Source organism: Podarcis pityusensis, assembly GCF_964106645.2.
Source record: "Podarcis pityusensis genome assembly, chromosome: 8".
Classification (NCBI taxonomy): domain Eukaryota; kingdom Metazoa; phylum Chordata; class Lepidosauria; order Squamata; family Lacertidae; genus Podarcis; species Podarcis pityusensis.
The window spans coordinates 76,407,169-76,430,072 of NC_138033.1; the positions used below are offsets into that span (position 1 = coordinate 76,407,169).

The 22,904-nt window shown below is 46.2% G+C and overlaps 2 protein-coding genes across 6 annotated transcripts in view; both read right to left on the reverse strand.

The window, feature by feature from the left end:
* The window catches only part of LOC308483792 (uncharacterized protein), a 24,602-nt gene extending 15,567 nt beyond the window's left edge, over positions 1 to 9,035 (reverse strand). For 3 of the 5 annotated variants that reach the window (XR_013989775.1, XR_013989776.1, XR_013989777.1), the window contains exons 1-9: positions 8,848 to 9,035; positions 8,397 to 8,555; positions 8,184 to 8,288; positions 7,961 to 8,066; positions 7,641 to 7,703; positions 7,212 to 7,394; positions 6,953 to 7,122; positions 2,629 to 2,737; positions 1,603 to 1,666 (exon numbers count right to left, since the gene is read on the reverse strand). Coding sequence is in view for 1 of the 5 variants with exons in the window: in XM_081018027.1 (XP_080874153.1) it covers positions 7,109 to 7,122; positions 7,212 to 7,394; positions 7,641 to 7,703; positions 7,961 to 8,066; positions 8,184 to 8,288; positions 8,397 to 8,555; positions 8,848 to 8,883 (666 nt within the window). In the remaining 4 variants the exon portion in view is untranslated. Of the gene's footprint in view, positions 1 to 1,602; positions 1,667 to 2,106; positions 2,738 to 6,743; positions 7,123 to 7,211; positions 7,395 to 7,640; positions 7,704 to 7,960; positions 8,067 to 8,183; positions 8,289 to 8,396; positions 8,556 to 8,847 lie in introns of those variants that run through there. The other 2 variants (XR_013989778.1, XM_081018027.1) reach the window with 2 other exon arrangements.
* The window catches only part of LOC308484056 (uncharacterized protein), a gene marked incomplete at both ends in the record, with an annotated part of 19,116 nt that continues 5,151 nt past the window's right edge, over positions 8,940 to 22,904 (reverse strand). The window contains 9 exons of the mRNA XM_081018543.1: positions 8,940 to 9,293; positions 9,672 to 9,786; positions 9,920 to 10,039; positions 10,225 to 10,361; positions 10,473 to 10,587; positions 10,735 to 10,877; positions 11,240 to 11,389; positions 11,521 to 11,639; positions 11,717 to 11,882. Of these exons, the coding sequence (XP_080874669.1) occupies positions 8,940 to 9,293; positions 9,672 to 9,786; positions 9,920 to 10,039; positions 10,225 to 10,361; positions 10,473 to 10,587; positions 10,735 to 10,877; positions 11,240 to 11,389; positions 11,521 to 11,639; positions 11,717 to 11,882 (1,419 nt within the window). The remainder of the gene's footprint in view (positions 9,294 to 9,671; positions 9,787 to 9,919; positions 10,040 to 10,224; positions 10,362 to 10,472; positions 10,588 to 10,734; positions 10,878 to 11,239; positions 11,390 to 11,520; positions 11,640 to 11,716; positions 11,883 to 22,904) is intronic.

Consider the following 22,904-nt stretch of genomic DNA (forward strand, 5'->3'; position numbering starts at 1 on the left):
GTAGACATAAGTTTTTATGGAATATTATGCAGGAGGTAGGATTAGGAGAGAACTTTGTGGAAGCAATCCAGGAATTGTATAGAGAAGGGAAGGCTGTGGTCAGAGTGAATGAGGGGGTTTCAGATCAATTCAATATACAAAGAGGAGTTAAACAAGGATGTTCACTCTCACCACTACTATTTGTATTGGGTATGGAGTACTTGGCAGACAGTATACGAAACTCAGTAAGGATAAAAGGATATAAGAAAGGAAAGGAAGAAATGAAGTTAAACATGTATGCAGATGATATCCTATTATTATTTACAATAATACACCCTTAGAGGGTTAAGAGAATTTATGATAATCCTGAAGGACTTTAAAGAGGAGTCGGGATTGGGAGTAAATTTGGAGAAGTCTGAAATTTTATTTTGGGATGTAAATAAAGAGGAGAAGAAGGAAATTGCAAAAATGACAAAGATGGATATCAATAGGAAATTTGTTAAATACTTGGGGGTAAATTTTATTGAAAATATTGCTAGGAGTCCAGATGTAAATTGCAAAGAAGCGTGGAGAAAGATCAAGAAGTATATAAAATCATGAAAAAATAAGAATTTATCTATTCTAGGTAGGGTTAGAACAGTTAAAATGTTTTTGGTACCAAAATTATTATATTTATTTCAAGTAATTACACTAGCCATTAGGAAAATATGGTTCAAAACATGGAATAAGGTATTTAAAAATTGGATTTTTTTTTTTTATATATATAATTTTTATTGATTTTAACATATAAATTATAAAATATTTAAAAATTGGATTTTTGGAAGTTAAAGAGTTAGAACCCCAGACATAGTAAATTATTCATCTCAAGAAGAGATGGGATGGGCAATACCGAACTTAGAATTTTACTATGAAACGTTCCAATTGAAAAATCGAATAGATATTGGATATAAGGAAGGGATTAAATGGATAAGGCTGGAGAATGAAATAAATGAATAGGAAGAGAAGGGCTATTTAATAGAGATATTAACATGGCTTTTAAGAAGACAATAGGACCAAGGAAAACTGTGTTAGGAATCTGGAAGAACTGGAATACAAAATGGATGCCAACATACTCAAGGTGGATGCCATTAAAATATATGCAGGAGGATCAAAGGGAACCTGGTTGATGAAAGAAATTAGAAGATCAGGGATTTTATAAATTAAAAGATATGTTTGATGAAGAGGGGAATTTAATTACAAAAAAAGTTTTTTTAGAAAAAATAGGAAAACAATATTGGCTGAAAGTGCAAGGACTTTATGATTTAATAAAAATGGAAAGAGCAGAGGAAACAATGAGGACAGAAATGAAAATAGATATGGTGCTGAACAAAAGACAAATGACGGAGAAAGGGATAGCAGGGATGTTATATAAACTGATGATAAACGACAAAGAAAGAATGATAAGGATAATTCAGATTAAATGGGAGCAGGAAGGTATGATCCATCCAAACACAGCCCAAGAACCGATGAAGAATATAAACAATATTAAAATAGAAAAGTATAAAGAATTAATATAAAGTATAAAGTATAAAGGAACATTTAAATAATTTTTTGAAGTATGGATGGCTAAATTCAAATCAGTACCTGGGGAAAAGGTGCTTCTTCAGTACGTTGATGACTTGATAGTGGCTTGTGATGAGTATCAGACCTGTAAGGAGGCCACAGAGGAATTGTTGCACCTATTATTGGAGGCTGGATATTAGGTATCCCTCAAAAAGGCCCAAATTTGCCAAAAGACTGTGAGATATTTGGGATTTGACATTTCCCATCAACAAAGGGCATTGAGGCCTGAATGGAAGGAAGCTATTTGCATTATTAAAGAACCCACAAACCGCAGACAGCCCCACGGATTCCTGGGAGCAGCAGGCTTCTGCCGCATCTGGATCCCAGATTTCAGCAACCTTGCCGGGCCCCTTTATGCAAGCACTAAGGGGAAAGAGAACGCTCATTTTGAGTGGCTCACCGAGCAGAGGGAGGCCTTCAATGCGTTGAAATCCAAGCTCATGCAGGCCCCAGCCCTAGGACTGCCAAACCCAAATAAGCCCTTTCAGTTGTATGTACATGAACAAAGGGGGGTGGCAGCAAGAGTCCTGACCCAAAGGATGGGCAGCTGGAAGAGACCTGTGGCCTATTTGTCTGAACTATTGACTTAGTAGCTAAAGGATGGCCCCCTTGCCTACGAGCAGTAGCCACCACGGCTCTATTAGTCAAGAAGGCATTCAAATTCACATTTGGACAGGAAATATATGTGAATGTGCCACTTGCGGTCTTAACTCTTATGGAATACAAAGAGGGATACTGGCTTTCCAATGATCACAGGGCTAAATATCAAGGACTCTTGTGTGAAAACCCACAGGTGCACCTGCAAGTTGTAAATACCCTGAACCCTGCCACTCTATTGCCCCTCCCCGAGGCAGAGGACTGAGCCTCATGACTGCCTCCAAGTAATGGATGAGGTGTACTCCAGTTGCCCTGACCGGAAAGATGAGCCTCTGAAGAACCCTGATGTGGAATATTTCATGGACGGGAGCAGCTTCATCTGGGAAGGGAAAAGGAAGGCAGGATATGCAATAGTGACCGTAGAAGAAATAGTAGAGGTCAAACACTTACCTGTAGGGACCTCAGCACAGAAAGAGTTGTTGATATCCTTGGTCTCCTTGAACCCATGGAGTTCCTTGATCATGATGAAGTTGATGTTAACCCTGATGTGAATCTTGACCTTGAGGAGACGAATGACAAAAGAAAATGTTTCTGTAAAGCATGCTAAGCAGATGTTTCAAATATATGGCGAAAATGTCACCCTTTATTATGAAACCCTAGAAAGGTAGCTGACATGTCCCTCATCCCAGGACTAATCAGGGACCCTGACATTGTCTTGGCAGGCCTGCTGTATAATCAAAGTGGCCTTTTCGCGACACCTCCTTCTGAAATGAATGTTACCTCCTACTGATATTTCTGGTTCTCCAGAACCACCCAGGGCTTGTGCTTTTGTTGTTATGCCTCTGGATCATGGAACGCCAAATGGAAAGATTGGCCGCATGTCCAGCACCACCAACATAAAGGTTGGCTGGGAAATTACACACAGTGCACTGATAAGTTTTGGTTGTGGGGTTCCTTCAACGCCTCTTACCAAAGCAACACCACATCCTCAGATCTGTATCCATACTTTCCCCAATATACAGTCAACTTCACTGGACAGGGATCCATCTGTTGGTTCTTGTATAATGGACTAGCCACTAATTACCATCCTGGTAATTATCAGTGTGTGGGAATAGGTGCCTTTACTTTCCCTGTGACTGTGGAGGCTTTTCCTCATCTACCCTCTCTTAGAAACAGAAAGAGGAGAGAAGTCCAAGGGGAACAGTGCAGTGATGAGATTTTCCTGGACCGGTCTGTGGGTGCTGTTGGTGGAGGCTTCGTTAGCATCCTCGCCATCGGCATACATCTGGGAGTTGTGGCTGAACAAAATCGTGAAGCACTATTTGCCCTAACATGCAGTTTGGAGAAAACCATCAATGCCACTACACATATACTCTGACAGTTGCAGTCTGAGATTGAGAATTTGAACCAGATAGCAGCAGCTAATAGACTTGCTCTTGACTGTCTCCTCGCCAAATCAGGAGGTTTTTGTAAAATAGTCCTGGAAGGCAAATGCAGAGTGAAGTTTCATGACCTTAACAACACTACTGAGGACGAGTTGCCAAAATTACAGGCCCTTATAAATGATAACCAACCCAGTCAGAATCCTTGGGAATGGATGTGGTCTTGGGTCCCAGGAGTAGGATGGTTACATAGCCTTTTGACCACTATTGCAGTAGGAGGATTAGTCTTCCTAATACTTCTTTGCATCACCCCTTGCTGCATATCTCTAGTCAGAGGAATGGTGGCCCGAAGCATTAAGAATCTCACCGAAACCCACATCATGGCCATATACCGAGCCCTGCTCCCTCTGCCAGAAGAAGAGCATGAGTACGCTCGACTAATTCGTGAAATGCCCCCTGAAGAGATCCCCTTGAGAGACACAGTTGTCTATACCAGGGTTCAACATGAGAGTCAAGCTGGAGAAACAACTGTGACTTGTTTCTAAGCTTGAAAGGGGGGAATGTGGCAAGGCCACCTGGAAGAGTTTTACCTTTACGTTTTATGTATAACCATGTATCCTAATAATGCTTAAATTGTTAAGGCTAGAAGTGCCTAAAATCTTAAGAATCAAGATTATATGCTTGCAACATACGCTTCTGGTTCCTTGTTGAATGATTTTTTAAAAATCTTAATGATTTCTTCATGACCTTTGTTCCAAAAGCTTTTTATCTCCTTACACCCCACCATATATGGTACATTGTTCCTATCTCGGTGTTACATCTCCAGCACACATTGGTTTTTTGCTTATAGATTTTTGCCGATTCCTTCGGGCGGGGGTTAGGTACCATCGGTAGATCATTTTCATTAGATCCCTTATTGTATAACATGCTGTGAACTTGATGTCAAATTTCCACAGCTGTTCCCATTGTTCTAACATTATGTTGTGGCCAAAATCCTGCGCCCACTTTATCATAACATCCTTTAGCATCTCATCCTTGAGTTCCCATTCCAAAAGTAGATCATACATCCCAGATAGGGTCTTTTTATTAGTTTGTACTAATTCCTTTTGTAATAATGACTTCTTTTCTCCCAAACCAATTTTCTTATCCTGATTAAATATATGCACTATTTGGTGATATTGAATCCAGCCGTTACTTGCTGGTTGAAAGAATGGCTACTTCTTGAAAACACTGACATTTTGGACCTAGAAGGTTTTAACAATGTATTTGGATGGCATGCATATCTATGGTATGATAAGGTCAAAGCACATAAAGCATTTAAAAACCACATTGTCAGGAAAGCGCTGTTTAATGTTTGGATAAGATATAAGGATTTATTAGAAAACAAAACCCCAAGGTGGCTGTCACCAATGGAAGCGAAAGCCTTGAAAAAGCTCAATATGGAGGTCAAATGGCCGAAATATTGGGAAATTTTGGAACAAGATGGAGATAGACTGAAATTGCAGAGCTTTGAAAAACTAAAAAACAAAGTGCGAGACTGGCTTCATTATTTTCAGATAATGGAGGCATTTAAATTGGACAAGAAAATTGGCTTCCAGGTGGAAAAATCAAAATTAGAAACTGAACTGTTAGAACCCAAAACTAAGAATTTGTCAAGAATGTATAACTTGCTGCTGAAATGGAACACTCAGGATGAAACGGTAAAATCGGCTATGATTAAATGGGCACAAGACGTTGGACATAACATTATGTTCGCTGACTGGGAACAGTTATGGACCACAGGTATGAAATTTACGGCATGTAATGCCTTAAGAGAGAATATTATGAAAATGATATACAGGTGGTACATAACCCCAGTCAAGCTTGCAAAAATCTATCATTTGCCTGATAATAAATGTTGGAAATGTAAAGAAACTGAAGGTACATTTTTTCACCCTTGGTGGACGTGCCCAAAGATTAAGGCTTTCTGGGAAATGATATATAATGAATTAAAAAAGGTATTTAAATATACCTTCTTGAAGAAACCAGAGGCCTTTCTCCTGGGCATAGTCGGCCAAATGGTGATAAAAAAGGATAGAACTTTCTTTATGTATGCAACAACAGCAGCAAGAATACTCATTGCAAAGTATTGGAAGACACAAGAACTTCCCACACTGGAGGAATGGCAGATGAAACTGATGGACTATATGGAACTGGCGGAAATGACTGGCAGAATCCGTGACCAGGGAGAAGAGTTGGTGGAGGAAGATTGGAAGAAATTCAAAGATTATTTACAGAAACACTGCAAAATTAAAGAATGTTAGAGTGATGTTGGATTGAAAATAAGTGGTTTCCAGCTGTACAGGATTCAAAGTTATAGATAGACTAAGATTAAGGATTAGGATTAAAGAAGTTTAAGGAAATGGAAATTTGGTTTTTAAGAGGTAAAATTTTAATGTTATATTATATTAAGATTAAAGATTCGGATTAAAAAAGTGGAAAAGAAATTGCTGGACAAACAATTTGAACTGGAATACAAAAGAGGGAGGTATGAGGAGGTCCAGAAAATAAGTAAATTTAAAAATGGAAATGAAAAGGTGATATTGTTTTTAACTGTTCTTTTTCTTTTTTGTCTTTTGTTTTTTGTTCTTTTTTCTTCTTTGGATTATGTATTGTGCATTTTTGAATTGTGTATTTCTCTTTTATGTTTTTCTGTTTAATCTTTTATTGAAACCTTAATAAATATCATTAAAAAAAAAAAAAAGAATCCAGCCGTTACAATACTGTTTAATTTCTTCATACAATTTGATTTTTAATTGGCCCTGTTCTACCTTTATTAATTGTTGGTAAGCTGCTCAATTTGTGTCCATGTTTGTCTTTTTTACCGTTATCATCTCCACTGGGGATACCCACCAGCGTATTTGGGGCTCTAATAGTCTGTGGTACTTATCCCAGACCTTGTATAATGAAATTCTGACTATATGATTTAAAAAGTCCTTATGCACTGCCACTTTGTTGTGTGTTAGGTAGGCGTGCCATCCAAACCTCATATTCCAACCTTCTAAATCTAATATATCAGCCTTCTTCAAGAAGGTGGGGTTGTTTTAAATGGTTGTTAAATGTGTTATGTTTAGATTTTGTATTTGCGGGCTGGAGTGTTGTTTCAGGGCTTTTGTATTGTTTATTAGTGTGCATACATTAGTCTTGTGGCTATTTTTAGTAGGTATTTATTATTTTAATTTATATTATGTTCTGATATTTTTATTATGAATTTTGTGCCGTGATTATTCTTATTATGTATTTTGTGCTTCGTATACTCGGTGTTGTGGACCACCCTGAGATTCAAATCAATAAAATCAACAATCAAAAACAACATCAACAAGAAACAAAACAACAACAAAAAGGTTTCCTACCACTGTGTACGGAGGGTCGTGAGGGCAGCACCACTCCTCTTGGTCGATCCTGATGGTGTTGATGTTCTTGGCGCTGGTCCAGACTGGATCCCGTGGAGAGCAGAAGATGGTATCTCTGCAGCACAACTCTGATGTTCACGTTGCCTTGGCCTGGAGCTACTGCGGATGTTCTGTCAGGAGGAGAAAGGGGCTCCTTGAGAAACGTCTCATTCAAACAGCCCACCAGATGTCCCAATAGCCCACCAGATGCCTCACTCACCTGGCATGCAGCTCAGGAAGTCCTGTGGGTAAGGTTCCCTGTGAACACAGTAGAGCAGCCTCCTCAAAAAGCGCTGGACCCTGCCTTTCTGCTGATGTTTACAGGCCCGCTGCATGATGTTCAGGCAGCTCCTCCCTGTCTGCCTGAGCCCTTCTTCCTCGTGCTGCTGCATCTCTTCCAGCCCTGAGTGGAAAGGGAGAAAGGTTGAGCAAGGCGAAGATGCACAGGAAAAGAGCCATCCATCAACAATATGAAAACAGCCGTCAGGTGTGTTTGTGTGTGAGAGAGAGCAGTGAAGTCACATTCCATTCCTCTTTGCATGTTCATCTTGTGGCACCTCAGTCTGAACACACATCTGAGAATTTGCCTTCCCCTGAAGACCTTTCTCAGCAGAAGCATCCCTCCCTGCCCTCCGTATGTCTCACTCACATGTGTCATAGGATGCCATGTCTTGATTGTGGATGAAACCGGCATCCCGGAAAGCCAGATGACCTAAAGAGAGAGAGAGAGGGCAAGAAAAGGGACATCATCTCGGTGTAAAGCAAGCAGAGACAGAGGCAGCTTGGCAGGAAGACAGGTATGGTCTGCTGCATCTAGAGGCCTCCACCCTCGCGGAGCACTCAGAGCAAGATCTGGGCACAGATGGAGGCCTACCTAGCAGGTGGCCTGGGGACATGCCCAGCCTCCCTGCCATCATTACCAAGACATTTCTGTCCATCCCTACCAGGGAAGGATGTTGCTTGACTTACCCAGAAGCAGAGCTGCCACCCTGGAGACTGCTGGCAGCCTGTTTGCAGACAGCTTCGTACATGACAAGGCAACACTCCGAAGGATGTCCTTGCTGAAGGTCTTGCTCTGTCGGCAAAGACAAAGGAGAAGTGGCATCAGAGAGGCTTGAGAGCGCAGCAGAAGAGCCTTGCACTCCCAAAGACATGCCTGGGCAAAGCTGCCAATGAAGCAGAGGGAACTTACCAGATGCTTGGCAGCCTGGTGGAGAGCAAAGTGGAGGCTAAATTTGTTGGGATGAGCCCACCACTTGACTTCTGGGGCTAGATGGGAAAGAGCCCTCCTTGCGGCCTGCAACACAAGAAGAGAAGAGGGTTACAAATTACAGTACATAGTCTTGGAAGCTCCTGAGAACAATCCCTCCCTCCTACTGCATAAGTCCACCTCTTTGGCCCTCACCTTGGCCACCTCATCCTCGGCTTCGAGGTGAATGAGGACGACAACCAGTTCGTTAATGGCTTCTTCTTCTGTTGATGTTATGGGAAGCCTTTGGTCTCTCGCCCAGCCTCGAAGCAGCCCCAGATGTTGGATGGCTGATGCCCGGATGGAGTCTTCCTCCTGTAGGCAGAAAACATCAGAGACTGTGTTTCTCATCAGAGCAGTTTCCTTTCTCCTGCCCACTGGGGTGTTTTGAGGCTGCTCAGCCCCCTATCCTCCTCCTGGGGGAGACTGGGGGCGGGGTGACTCTCCCCCTGTGTTTTCCAGGCAGGCTTCCAAGAGAAGGTGCTCCAGAAGAACAGCCTCCTGAAGCCAGAACATCTCCTCTGCATGCCAGTCTAAACCCCACCCTTCCTCTTCCAAAGCATTCCTTCTCCACCGTGTGTGATGTCATGTTTTTCCTCATACTCACATGGGCAGCCAGACCGCAGTAAGTTGCCGCCAGCATCTTCAGCTCTTCCTCTCGCAGGTCCCCAGAGAGGTAGGCTTGGTGTACCAGCTCTATCAACTCTGGGAGGACATCGGCTTTTGCATAAAGGAGGGAATCCAGCAGCAAGAGCCGCAGAAGCGAAAGATCCTACACAAAAGAGAGAATCTTTTCAAAGGTCTGAAATGCCTCACGCCTTTTAGCACAGGCTCTTCAGTATTGTGCCAGCAAAAGAGTGCTGGGCCATGATTAGAATCGAGATCTGTACCCCCCCTCCCTCCCTCCCTCTGAGCATCACTTGCCATGTCAGAGTCCAGAAGCAGGGATATCCCTCTGATGCTGAGCTTCCGGACTTGCAGGTAGTCATGTTCCAGCCAGTTGAGGAGCTGTTCCAGTGTATCCTCACAGGGAAGCAGATGGCAGCTGAGCAGCTAAAGAGGCCCAAAGAGAAAGAAACTCTTCAGTGATGAGAGGCTGAGGCACATTCTCCTTTTACCCACCATTTGCAATTCTGCACAGAGCAAACCCACTGAAGTGAATGGACCAAAGTTTGTCATGTACATCAAATCCAATGGGTCTACTCTGAGGAGCACTAAAACAGGCAACAGTCCTTAGGCTCAAAGTAGCCTTGACATAACCCACAGAATTTGGAAGGTAAAGGCAACTGCAAGGTCCAAATTCTGATGAAGGCTGGTTGGGGAACCAAGGACACAAAGGGAGCTAAAGAACACAAAGTCCAACACTCGACCGAAACCAAGCCAGGGCCTCCTTGCTGCACACATTTCCTCCTGCACCTCAGTCCCCCTCACCTCGATGTAGATAGCTGCCGCAACTTGTGGCATTCCGGCAAATGCCTGGTTCTCGAGAGCAGCGGTGATATTTTCCACCATGTGAGGGATCCACCAGCGTCGCTTTCCGATAGCTCTGAAATGGAGATGCAGATCTTGGTAAGGAAGGGAAAGACACCGCAGGAAGCAACCAGGGGCACAGTCCGACCCCGTGCCTTCAGCTCCGTTTGCCAGACCATTGGGGAAGGTTACTGTGTTCTTCCTCTTACCTCACCATGGCAGACAACCCCTGGCTGAAATTCTCCCGGCAGAAAAGTTGGTCGACGATGGCTGTCTCTACTTCTTGTCCAGTGGTGCCAAGAAGGAGGTGCAGAACTTCCTTAGCCCCTCTGGAACCAAAGCAAGGCCATGATCACCAGGAGGGTCATTGCCACACACTCAAATTCCTTCCCCATCGTTCCTCCCTAGCAGCCGCCTGAAGGAGAGCCTCCCTTGGAAAACCAAGCTGGACTGAAAACCCCCCGAGGCTGAAGGGGAAAGGACTCCATTGGTCCCTTTGCAACACACTACTCACCCGAGGAATTCCTGGTCGTAATGGAAGTTTACAACCATCCCCAGGAGAGCAATCAGCAGCTGTGGGAAGTTCCGGCGCACAGCTGCCTTGTAGTCCTCCATCCTGAGGATGGTGTGCAACAGGCTGTTGAGATGTTGCTGGAAGAGAGAGAGGTGCAAGTCACTTTCCCTGCTTTTCTGCAGAATACAGGAACCCCTAGATATTACCCTGGGAAGAAGGAAGCCAGAAAGCAGGTGGTTGGTCCTTACCACTTGGGTGGCAGATTCCGCCAAGGGGCTTTGGTAAATCTGCTTGGCCATGAGATGGATCAGCTTTTCTGGATCGGCCGATGCTAAAACCTCCTTCCAAACTCTCTCACAGTCTCTGTGAATGCAAAAGCAATGGTCAGATTCAAGTCTTCTGCTTGCTGCCATGCTCCAGAGAGAGGAAATGGCAGCAAGGGCTTTCTGAGCAAGCCCTGCAGCTTGCCAACCTTCCCCTTAGCCCAGTACAACCTGGAGGGCTCCATACCTGAAGAGAAACTGGAGGAGATATTCCACCACTTTCACCAGGTGCTGGTGTGACAAGATGGACAAAGCAAAGACGGCCATGTCTCTGCCTTGCACTGTAGGCCCCTGGGCGATCTTATAGAAGGCCTCCAGCAGCACCTCCACCTATCAGAGAAAAGGAGAGGGTTGCTTGGAGAGTACAAGGAAGCGGGGCTGTCTGCAGGCGGATCCCTCCATCCCTCATTGAAAGAGGGACCCTTGACCTGTGCCACCACAGCCATCTTCCTTCCAAGGTACCACTCAGGGTCCTTGGGAGTATTGGACCCAGGCAGCTCCAGGGCACCAGAAGGAGGAGAATTCCCCATTCCTGAACCCATGTTTCTCAGGACCCTTGGCTGAGGTTCTTGTCCTGACATTGCCAGGCCCCTCTCAACTAACATGTGTCCTAACCACCCAATGGCATGAGGTTGCCTCCCCTACACCAAAGCGGAGAATCTTCTTCTCTCCTACCTTTGCAGACACCTTACCTCCACTTTTGTGCCGCCAAACTGCTTGATGAATTCTTGCAGTAAGTGGGAGATATCCAATGGGTTGAAGCTGCTCTCGACAACCAGGTCTCTGGCCAGGAAGCACATGGCCTCCAAGAGCTGCTCCGCAGGGAGAAAGGCGCCAAAGACCTGAAGCGAAAGAGGAAGGTCAGAGATGCCCACAGGACAGGGCTGGGGAGCAGAAAGCCCAGGTACTGCCTCTGCAGAACCCAGAACATGTGGCTTGAGAGACCGCTGGTCCTTGTGTGAGAGCGACTTACCCTGGCAAGAGAGTAACAATTATTCACGAACAATTCAGGAACCGGTCCTCCGGTGGATTTGAGGACCTTCTCAGCTCTGATGATGAGTCTTTGGTTCCACAACGTTCGTGCCAGAGTCTCTGCAAAGGAAAGCCAAAGGGTTAGTTCGGGTCTTCCGCACCCCACCCCACGCTGGGATGCATTCTTCCAGTCTTACCTTCGTAGCGCTGCAGGATGGGCAGAAAATGGCAGAGGGCCTCTGCTGCCCGCTGCCTGCACTCCGGGTCCGGATCCAGTGCGCACAGAGAGGAAATAGCCACCAGTTGGCCAAGGGAGGATGCAGGAAGCGCTTCCGATGGCTGAGAAGAAACCCAGAGAAGGGACTGATAAGAGAAGCAACCCATCACCATTTTCCCTATAACATTTTTATTAAATCTTCCAAACATTCCAAAACATTTAGCATCCTATACAGAAAAACCCATTTCTTTTTGACTTGCCACCCCTCGTTTCTTGATGTTTGCTTTTTACTTCTTTTATCAGCTGTTTTTCTCACTGGGATTCGTTCTGCTATGGCCCAGCTCTGTTCTCAAAATTGGGTATGTGCTGGGATGCCTGATTGTCCCTTAAGCACCTTGCAGGGTGGGCCGAGAAGCAGCAGCCTGAAGGCCTTGACAGCCCTGCATGGTTGCAATGCTTCCCCTGTGTGAGTGCCTGAGGGTCCTGCTCCTGCCACTCACCACCCGGCCCAGGGTGGGGCCTGACCCCTCACAAGGACTGCTACTGCTGTGCTGCCCAGGAGGACTCCCCTGTGTGAGTGCCTGAGGGCCCTGCTCCTGCCACTCACCACCCGGCCCAGGGTGGGGCCTGACAGGCCTCACAAGGACGGTTGCTGTCACTGCTGCTGCTGCCCAGGAGGACCCGGAGGGTGCAGAGTTCATTTTAAAATGTTTTAAAATTTTCCTTTCCCTTTTGACTTTTTTGTATGTGGGGGTGGGGGGTGGGGTGGATGTTTGGTTGGGCTTGGGAATTTGTTTGATTTTGATGGATTTGTAATTTTTATAGTTTTTTGTTTGTATTTTTTATTATTTTCTGGGTTTTTTTGTTTTGTTTTGTTTTTGTTTTTAGGTTTTATTTTGATCTTAAGGGGAGGGGTCAGGGCTGCCGGGGAGTGGGTCCCAGCCAACAAAATGGCTGGGGCATGTTCCACAGGGGGGGATGCGCTGCGACAACCCATCTCAATGATCACGGATAGGAGGAGGAGTTACGCTAAGACCAGACCATGCCATTACAGAGGAGGCAGGTTTAGTCGTTGTTTGAGGACTATCCCTGCCTCCGGGTCTGGTCCTGACTGGACGGATACTAGAATCAGCAAGGGATACCCACATGACCTGAAGGTGCTGCTGTGCAATGCCAGGTCAATGATTCATAAAACCACTGCCATCCATGACTTGATCATGGATGGAGGAGTTGACCTGGCATGTGTAACAGAGACTTGGTTGGATGAAGCAGATGGGCCTGTCCTTGCCACTGCTTGTCCACCAGGTTTCTCTTACACACAGCAACCCAGGCCTTGTGGGCGGGGAGGGGGGGTTGCAGTGATTTTTAGGAAGTCATTAGTTTGCACCAGGCGTCCTATTGGAAAGACCCAGTTGTCTGAGTGCATGTTCTGGAAGTTAGGCAATAGGGGCAGTACAGGATTCCTTTTGGTGTACCGACCTCCCCGCTGCACCAAGGATTCCCTGGCCGAGCTGCTTCAGATTGTGGTGGATGTTCTCCTGGAGACACCTAGTTTGGTTGTCCTAGGGGATTTTAACATCCATGCCGACACGACCTTAGTAGGGGCCACTTGGGATTTCGTGGAAAGCATGGCCTCCATGGGGCTGTCCCTGAATAAGTCTGGCCCAACCCATAGCTGCGGACATGCCTTGGACCTGGTGTTTACCTCTATGGATGTTGGTGATCTGACACTAAGTAAAAGCGAAACGAAAGAAGTGCCATGTTCAGATCACTTCCTGGTGCAACTGGACTTCTCTGCGACCCTTCCCCTCTGCAGGGAGGTGGGACCGATTCAGATGGTCCGCCCCCGCCACTTAATGGATCCAAATGGTTTCCAGAGAGTGGTAGGGGATGCTTTATCCCATGTTGATGGCCTTTCAGCTGATTCCCTGGTGGCCTGCTGTAATGTGGAGTTAACCAGGGCTATTGACTGTTGGGCTCCGAAGCGCCCTCTCCGATTGCATGGAGCCCGAACAGCCCTGTGGTTTTCCATGGATCTGAGGGCAATGAAACAATCATTGAGACGGCTAGAGCGCCGGTGGCGGATGACCCATTCTGAAGCTGACCGGACACAGGTTAGAGCTCAATGTCGAGCCTACCAAGTGGCAGTAGCGATGGCGAAGAAGACTTTCTTCACCACCCCTATTGCATCTGCAGAAAACAGCAGCAGGAGACTTTTTCAGGTGGTTTGCAATTTAGCGGAACCACCTGCTACATCGGGGCCCAGTACGGGCCACATGATCTCCTGCAGTGATTTTGCAAAGTTTTTTGCAGATAAAGTCGCTTAGATTCAGGAAGAGGTAGACGCCACTGTGGGAGCAGAGCTGGGGTGGGAGAGTGCTAGAGTCCTGTCTAGTCAAATTGCGTGGGATCAATTCCAATCTGTTACCTCCGAGGATGTGGACAGGCTGCTTGGACGAGTGAAACCAACCACCTGTCTCCTTGATCCTTGCCCATCCTGGCTTATAAAAGCTAGCCGAGAAGGGCTGGGCGATGGGCTTCGTGGGGTGGTGAATGCTTCCCTCCGTGAGGGAGCCTTCCCAGACCGGCTGAAAGAGGCGGTTATTAAACCGCTTCTTAAAAAAACATCTTTAGATGTAGCCACGATGGCCAACTATCGCTCAGTCTCAAATCTTCCATTCTTGGGCAAAGTGATTGAGCGAGTGCTTGCTGAACAACTCCAGGCACGCCTGCAAGAAGCGGACCATTTGGATCCCTTCCAGTCGGGATTCAGGCCTCATCATGCGACTGAAACTGCCTTGGTCGCACTGGTTGATGATCTCCGGCAGGCTAGGGACAAAGGTGAGAGCTGTATCCTAGTTCTACTGGATCTCTCAGTGGCTTTTGACACCATCGACCATAACATCCTTCTGGACCGTCTAGACAGGCTGGGAGCTGGGGGCACTGTTATACAGTGGTTCCGCTCCTTCCTCCTGGGCTGTGTTCAGAAAGTGGTGTGGGGGATGGGTGTTCAGACCCCTGGGCTCTCACTTGTGTGGTGCCTCAGGGTTCTGTCCTCTCCCCCATGCTTTTCAACATCTACATGCAGCTGCTGGGAGAGATCATCAGGGGGTTTGGGCTGGGTGTTCATCAGTATGCGGATGACACCCAGCTCTACCTCTCTTTTAAATCAGAACCAGTGAAGGCGGTGAAGTTCCTGTGTGAATGTCTGGAGGCGGTTGGAGGATGGATGGCGGCTAACAGATTGAGGTTGAATCCTGACAAGACAGAAGTACTGTTTTTGGGGGACAGGAGGCGGGCAGGTGTGGAAGATTCCCTGGTCCTGAATGGGGTAACTGTGCCCCTGAAGGACTAGGTGCGCAGCCTGGGAGTCATTTTGGATTCACAGCTGTCCTTTTTTTTTTTATAAGATATTTATTAAAGTTTCAACATATTACAAAAATAAGCGAAAAAAGAAAGAAAAAAAGAGGAAAAAAAAGAAAATAAAAATACAAAATAAAAACAGTTAAAAAACAGATTAGTCTTTCCATATCTTATCTTTCATTTGCTTGTTTCCCCGACCTCCTCACACCTCCCTTTTTTGTATTCCAGTTCAAATTAGTTAATTCAGCAGATCCTTTCCCTCTTTGATTCTATCTTAATCTTTTATCTTAATATATTGTAACTTTAGATTATCACCTGTTAACAATCCATTTTTACATATTCCTTTATAACATTGCTGCTAGAAACCATTTAACTTCCATCCAACATCATTCTAACATTCATTAATTTTGCAGTATTTCTGTAGATAGTCTTTAAATTTCTTCCAATCTTCTTCCACCAACTCTTCTCCCTGGTCTCGGATTCCGCCAGTCATTTCCGCCAGTTCCATATAGTCCATCACCTTCATCTGCCATTCTTCCAGAGTGGGTAAATCTTGTGTCTTCCAGTACTTTGCAATAAGAATTCTTGCTGCTGTTGTGGCATACATAAAGAAAGTTCTGTCCTTCTTTGGCACCAATTGGCCGACTATGCCCAGGAGAAAGGCCTCTGGTTTCTTCAGGAAGGTATATTTAAATACCTTTTTCATTTCATTATAGATCATCTCCCAGAAAGCCTTAATCCTTGGGCACTTCCACCAAAGGTGAAAGAATGTACCTTCAGTTTCTTTACATTTCCAACATTTATTATCGGGCAAATGATAGATTTTTGCAAGCTTGACTGGTGTCATGTACCACCTGTAAATCATTTTCATAATATTCTCTCTTAAGGCATTACATGCCGTAAACTTCATACCTGTGGTCCATAACTGTTCCCAGTCAGCCATCATTATGTTATGTCCAACATCTTGTGCCCATTTAATCATAGCAGATTTCACCGTTTCATCCTGAGTATTCCATTTCAACAGCAAGTTATACATCTTTGACAAAATCTTGGTTTTGGAATCCAACAGTTCTGTTTCCAATTTTGATTTTTCCACCTGGAAGCCAATTTTCTTATCCAAATTATATGTCTCCATTATCTGATAATAATGAAGCCAATCTCGCACTTTATTTTTTAGTTTTTCAAAACTCTGCAGTTTCAATTTATCTCCCTCTTGTTCCAAAATTTCCCAATATTTCGGCCATTTGGCCTCCATATTGAGCTTTTTCAGAGCCTTCGCTCCATCGGTGACAACCACCTTGGGGTTTTATTTTCAAGTAGGTCCTTGTATCTTATCCAGACATTAAACAATGCTTTCCTGACAATATGATTTTTAAATGCTTTATGTGCTTTGACCTTATCATACCACAAATATGCATGCCATCCAAATACATTATTAAAACCTTCTAAATCCAAAATGTCTGTGTTTTCAAGAAGTAGCCACTCTTTCAGCCAGCAAAAAGCTGCTGATTCATAATAAAGTTTAAGGTCTGGCAGGGCAAATCCACCTCTTTCCTTTGCGTCCGTTAGTATTTTAAATTTTATTCTAGGCTTCTTGCCCTGCCAGACAAATCTAGAAATATCTCTCTGCCACTTCTTGAAGCAATCCATTTTGTCCAAAATTTGCAATGTTTGAAACAAAAACAACATTCTAGGCAATACATTCATTTTTATCGCAGCAATACGGCCTAGCAGTGAAAGCTTCAAATTTGACCAAATTTCTAAATCTTTTTTCACTTCAGTCCAGCATTTTTCATAATTGTCTTTAAATAAATTCCCATTTTTAGCTGTCATGTTAATCCCCAGGTATTTCACTTTCTTAACCACTGTTAAACCTGTCTCATTCTGAAACCTCTCTCTCTCAATCGCTGTTAAATTTTTCTCTAAGACCTTTGTTTTTAACTTATTCAGTTTAAATCCCGCAACCTGACCAAATTCTTGAATCAGTTCCAAGACTCTTTTAGTACTAGATTCTGGCTCCTGTAATGTCAATACTAAGTCATCTGCAAATGCTCTCAATTTGTACTGTTTAGCTCCGACTTGTATACCTTTAACCAATTGGTCCCTTCTAATCATATTCAACAGGACCTCCAGGACCGATATAAAAAGCAATGGGGAGATTGGGCAACCTTGTCGTGTCCCTTTTTCTATCTTGAATTCCTCCGTCACCACGTTATTGACAATTAATTTAGCCTTTTGTTCTGAATAAATTACACTTATACCGTTTCCAAAGCCTTGACCTACCCCCATCCCCTGTAGGTTCTTCTTCATAAAACTCCAAGAAATGTTGTCAAAAGCTTTCTCCCCGTCCACAAATATCAAAACTGCCTTGGTATTAATATTCACTTGTAATTTTTCTAAAATATTAATTATATTTCTCATATTATCAGACAAGTGTCTACCCGGGAGAAAGCCTGTTTGGTCTTTATGAATCTCTTCCACTAACACTTTTTTTAGTCTTTTAGCCAAAATATCTGCAAAGATTTTATAATCCACATTGAGCAGTGATATGGGGCGGTAGTTCTTGAGTTGCGTCTTTTCAGTCTCTGTTTTCGGTACAAGTGTAATATACACTTCCTTCCACGACTCTGGTGCCCTTTTCCCATCCAATATTTCATTACAGACTTCCTTTAAAGGTTGTACCAACCATTCTTTTAAAGATCTGTAGTATCTAGAAGTCAATCCATCCGGTCCTGGAGATTTACCTAATTGCATATTCTGAATGGCACCTTCTACCTCCTGTTCAGTTATTTTATAATTCAACATTAATTTGTTTTCTTGAGAGATTTTTTGTAATCCATTTATTTTCAAAAATCGATCTATATCAATTTCTTTCTGTGGCCCTTGTGTATATAATTGTTTAAAGTACCTCTGGAAACAGTTTCTAATCTCGACTGGGTTCTGTATGTTCTTTCCTTCCACTTCTAGATTTATAATAGTGTTTAGTTTTTGTCTTTTTTTCATTTGCCAGGCCAACAATTTCCCACATTTATTAGCCGACTCAAATGTCTTTTGTCTCATTTGTTTAATTTTCCATTCTATTTCCTGATTCATCATTTTCATATATTGTACTTGATATAACTTTATTTCTCTCAAGATCTCTTGCGACTTTGGTTTTGCTCTCAATTTCTTCTCACTTTCCTTTATTTTCTCCAAAATTTTATCTTTCTTCTCATTTTGGATTCTCTTCTTTATTGCATTCTGTTGTATCAAGAACCCTCTCATAACCGCTTTGCTTGCGTCCCAGATTACTCTTTTTTCAACATTAGTGTTCATGTTTGTCTCGAAATAGTCTCTCAAGGTTTTTTGGGCCTTCTTAGTCACTTCTTCGTCTCTAAATAAGGTGTCATTCATCCTCCATCTGAAAGAGCCAGTTGGTGTTAGTTTCATCTCCATCTTCACGGCATTATGGTCGGAGCAGGTTTTTGGACAAATTTCCACTTTTCTCGTCTTTGGTGCCATTCCTCTAGTTACCCATATTTGGTCAATTCTTGTTGTCAGGGAACTGCCATCGGAGCTGGAAGCGGAGGGGAGGCTCCAAAGGGATGGCGGAGAGGGTCCCAGTAGGGAGAGAGGGAGCCCGTCTGCTGGGGAAGGAAATCAGCGTAACACCAGTAGAGAAGGGGGGCAGATGGGGGAATCGGGGAGGAGGCTCCAAGACTCCTCGCCGGAGACCAGCGGAGAGAGTACGGGTACTCCACTGCCCACACCCTCCCTGCTTTGCAATGTTGGTCCACCGTCTCGGGTGGGATCTGGACTCTGAACCTATTCAAATGTTGTTTGAGGAGGGGTTGTCCCCAACGGTGAAGGACGAGCTGTCCCGCGCGCCCCGCCCGCAGTCGATGGATCAGCTGACCAAGGCTGTGCTTGCGATTGGAGTGAGGGAGGAAGCGCGGGCTCAGGAGAAACGCGAAGTGAGAGGGGAACGTTGCCATGACTACCACATTCCTGAAATACCAAGACAGCTTTCCCAGGCGGCTGAGCCAATGGAAATAGGTGGCGCGCGTGCGAGAGAGGTTTGAAACTCCAGTGAAGGTCGCAAGCGGGAGGGGAAGGAGTGGAAAACCACCAAGAAGTGTTTCCTCTGCCAACGGCCGGGACATTTTGCAAGGGTCTGCCCTCAAAGAAAGGCCTGGCAAGGCATGGTAGGGGCTGCTGGCTGTGAGGATAAGGGGGACGAAGGGCAGGCGCAGGGAAACGACAGTGCCTGGCTGCCAACCAAAGGGACCAGCAGCCAGGCCAGCAACCAATAGAAGTGCCCCAGCCTGACCCCCCCAGGGCAGCGATAGCCATAGCAGTGGTGCTAGAACTCCCAAATGGGCACCCAGTCAAGGTTGAGGGGCTGCTGGATTCGGGCAGCTCCTGCAATTTCTTTAGCAGGGACTTCACTTTGGAGCACCAAATACACTTGCTACCCCTGGATTTTCCCTTGCAAGTGACCACCATCGATGGCAGAGAACTTCTGGGAGGGGAAGTGACACACCAGACCCCGCCAATGCGAATGAGGGTTTCCAGGCACACAGAGACCATTGCCTTTCACGTGGCCACACTGGAAGGACCCCCAATAATACTGGGAATGAGCTGGCTGGCACTGCATGATCCAGTAGTGTCATGGCATCAGCGGTCAGTCACCTTTGGGTCAGCTTACTGTTTGGAACACTGTCAGGGGGGGGGAACCCCAAGAATGACAGTGGCTAGGGTGGCTGGGCTGGCGGTGGAAACAAAGGGAGAGGTGCCACCACCATACGCTGACCTAAAGGAAGTCTTCAGCGAGAAGGAGGCGGACAGACTACCCCCCCATAGGCCCTTTGACTGCCAAATCAACTTAATCCCAGGGGCTCAGCTGCCGGTGGGTAAGCTGTATGCCATGTTGGACAGGGAGATGCAGGAGTTATGGCAGTTTATTGACAAGAACCTGAAGAGGGGGTTCATAAGAGAATCAAAGGTGGTGGGGGGCAGTCCGGTGTTCTTTGTGGACAAAAAAGGGGCTAATCAGCCCAGGCTGGTCGTGGACTACCGGGCCCTGAACTTGGTATCTGAACCCGTGACCTTCCCAATGCCCAGGATTGACGACATTTTAACACGGGTGAGGATGGGGAAAATTTTCACCAAGCTGGACCTCAGGGGAGCGTACAATTTGATCAGGGTAAGGGAGGGGGACGAATGGAAGACCACCATGTTCACCCCCCTGGGGGCTTTTGAATACTTGGTCATGCCATTTGGATTACAATCGGGCTCCGCCTGCTTTCAAGCATTCATGCACCACGTGTTGGGGCCCCTGCTGTACAAGAACTGCGTAGCCTTCTTGGACGACGTCTTAATCTATTCAGACAATGAGAAGCAACATGTCAGAGACGTCAGGGAAGTGCTAGAGAGGCTGCAGAAGCACCAGTTGTGGGTCAAGCTGGAAAAATGCCAATTTCACACCAGAGAGGTCGAGTTTCTGGGGTACAAGTTGTCAGACAAGGGACTGGCTATGGACCCTAGCAAGGTGCAGGCAGTGCTGGAATGGAAAGCCCCCAAAACCCGGAAGGATGTGCAGAGGTTCCTAGGGTTCAGCAACTTCTACAGGAAGTTCATCAAGAACTTCGCCCACCTAACGGCGCCCATCACAGATTGTCTCAGTAGCAAAAGGAAGTTCGCCTGGACAGAAAGTGCCCAGCAATCCTTTGAAAGACTGAAGAAGGTGTTCGCTTCGGAAGAGCAGCTCCTACACGTTGATCTGGAGAAACCCATGAGGCTAGAGACCGATGCGTCCGACAGAGCCATTGGGGCAGTACTTTTGCAGCCAGGGAGGAGCAAGCAGGAATAGAAGCCGTGTGCCTTTTTCTCGAGGAAGCTGAGCAAGTCGGAGCAAAACTATACGGTGTATGACCGTGAACTGCTTGCGATCTATGCGGCGTTTCGCCGATGGAGACATCTGTTAATAGGGGCGCAGCACAAGATCCAGGTTTGTACTGATCACAAGAACTTGGAATACTGGAGGACCGCACGAGTACTCAACCAGTGACAGATTCGATGGGCACAGGAGTTCTCCAAGTTTTCCTTCGAGATCCGATACGTGCCGGGAGAGGAAAACGTAAGAGCAGATGCTCTCTCCCGGAAGCCAGAGTACATGGAAGGAGAGGGACCGCCGGAGATACGACACGTGATCCCCGAGGACCGATGGGTGTGGGGGGGGGCCTTGGTTGGGAAACGAGAACTGGCCGGGCTTACTAGAAACGACGTGTTCTCTCAAACTAAAATCAGGGAACTCCGAGACGGAAGAGAAAACCATGGGGGGGTTGAGGAAAAGGAAGGGGTGCTGTACTATAAGGGGGCGCTGTATGTACCGGGGGAGACCCTGAGGGGGAAGGTACTCAAACAACTCCATGACAACCCCACAGCTGGGCACTTTGGACAGCACAAAACCATGCTGCTCGTCACCAGGCAGTTCTGGTGGCCAAGGGTGAGGGAGGATGTACGGGAATATGTACGGGGGTGCGACCGCTGCCAAAGGGTAAAGGGGGAGAGGGCTGCCCCCGCAGGGTTACTGGAACCCTTACCCACGCCGGGAAGACCCTGGGAGGTGGTGTCCATTGATTTTATGACAGATTTGCCCAAGTCCAGGGGGAAGACAGCAGTCATGGTAGTAGTCGATCTACTGACGAAGATGTGCCATTTCATAGCTTGCTCACATGTGGTGACAGCAGAGGAGACAGCCAAGGTGTTTGTGGATCACATCTTCAGGTTGCATGGGATTCCCTCGAGGGTCATCTCAGATCGCGGGAAACAATTTACTTCCCGGTTCTGGAGGAAGCTCATGCGCTTGCTGCAGGTAGAGGTGGGCTTCTCGACGGCGCGACACCCGGAAACCAACGGGCAAGCAGAAAGAGCGAACAGTATAGTCCAGCAATACCTACGCTGCTACGTCAGCGAGAGACAGAACGATTGGGTAGAGAAACTTGTGTTGGCTGAATTTGCGTACAATAACGCTGAACATGTGTCCACGGGCATGAGCCCGTTCATGGCCAATTATGGGTGTCACCCCAGGGCCTTCCCGGGGAGGGGGGAGGAAGGGTGGAGTGTACCTGTGGCAGAACAGTTTGTGGAAGAAATGGAGGCATTGCACCAGCAACTCAAGATGAACTTGGAGCGGGCCAAGGAAGTTTATAAGAGGCAGGCAGACAAGCACCGTCGGGAGGGGGATGCCATACGGGTGGGAAACCGAGTGTGGTTGTCAACCCAAGGGTTGCCCCTAAAGGGAGGGTGCAAGAAGTTGCAGCCAAGGCGGCTGGGACCTTTTGAGGTAACACAGCAGGTGAACCCTGTGGCATTCAAGCTCAAGTTGCCTGACAGCATGAAGATACATCCGGTGTTCCATAGGTCCCTACTCTCGCCGTACAGGGAGGGGTGGGAATTCCCGGGGCGGGAGGGAGGAGTCACCGCCCACCCGCGGGTAGAGGAGAGGGAACTCCAAACCAAGCCACGGAAATACTCGATTCAAGGTGGTGAGGGCGCCAGGTGGAGTACTTAGTGGCTTGGGAAGGAGAACCCGAGTCAGAAAACACTTGGGTCCCCGCTGAGGCAGTCGATGATGGGTATCTAGTGGAAGAATTCCACAGCCTGTTCCCAGACAAACCAAAACCACTAGCGAGATTCTGGGAGGAAGAATTTGGAACCACAGACGACGAGGAGAAATTTGTGGGTTTTCCTGCCTCTGAAGAGGAAGGAGGGGAGATGTCAGAGGGAGAAGAATCAGACTGGGAGGCCCACCCCGCGGCAAG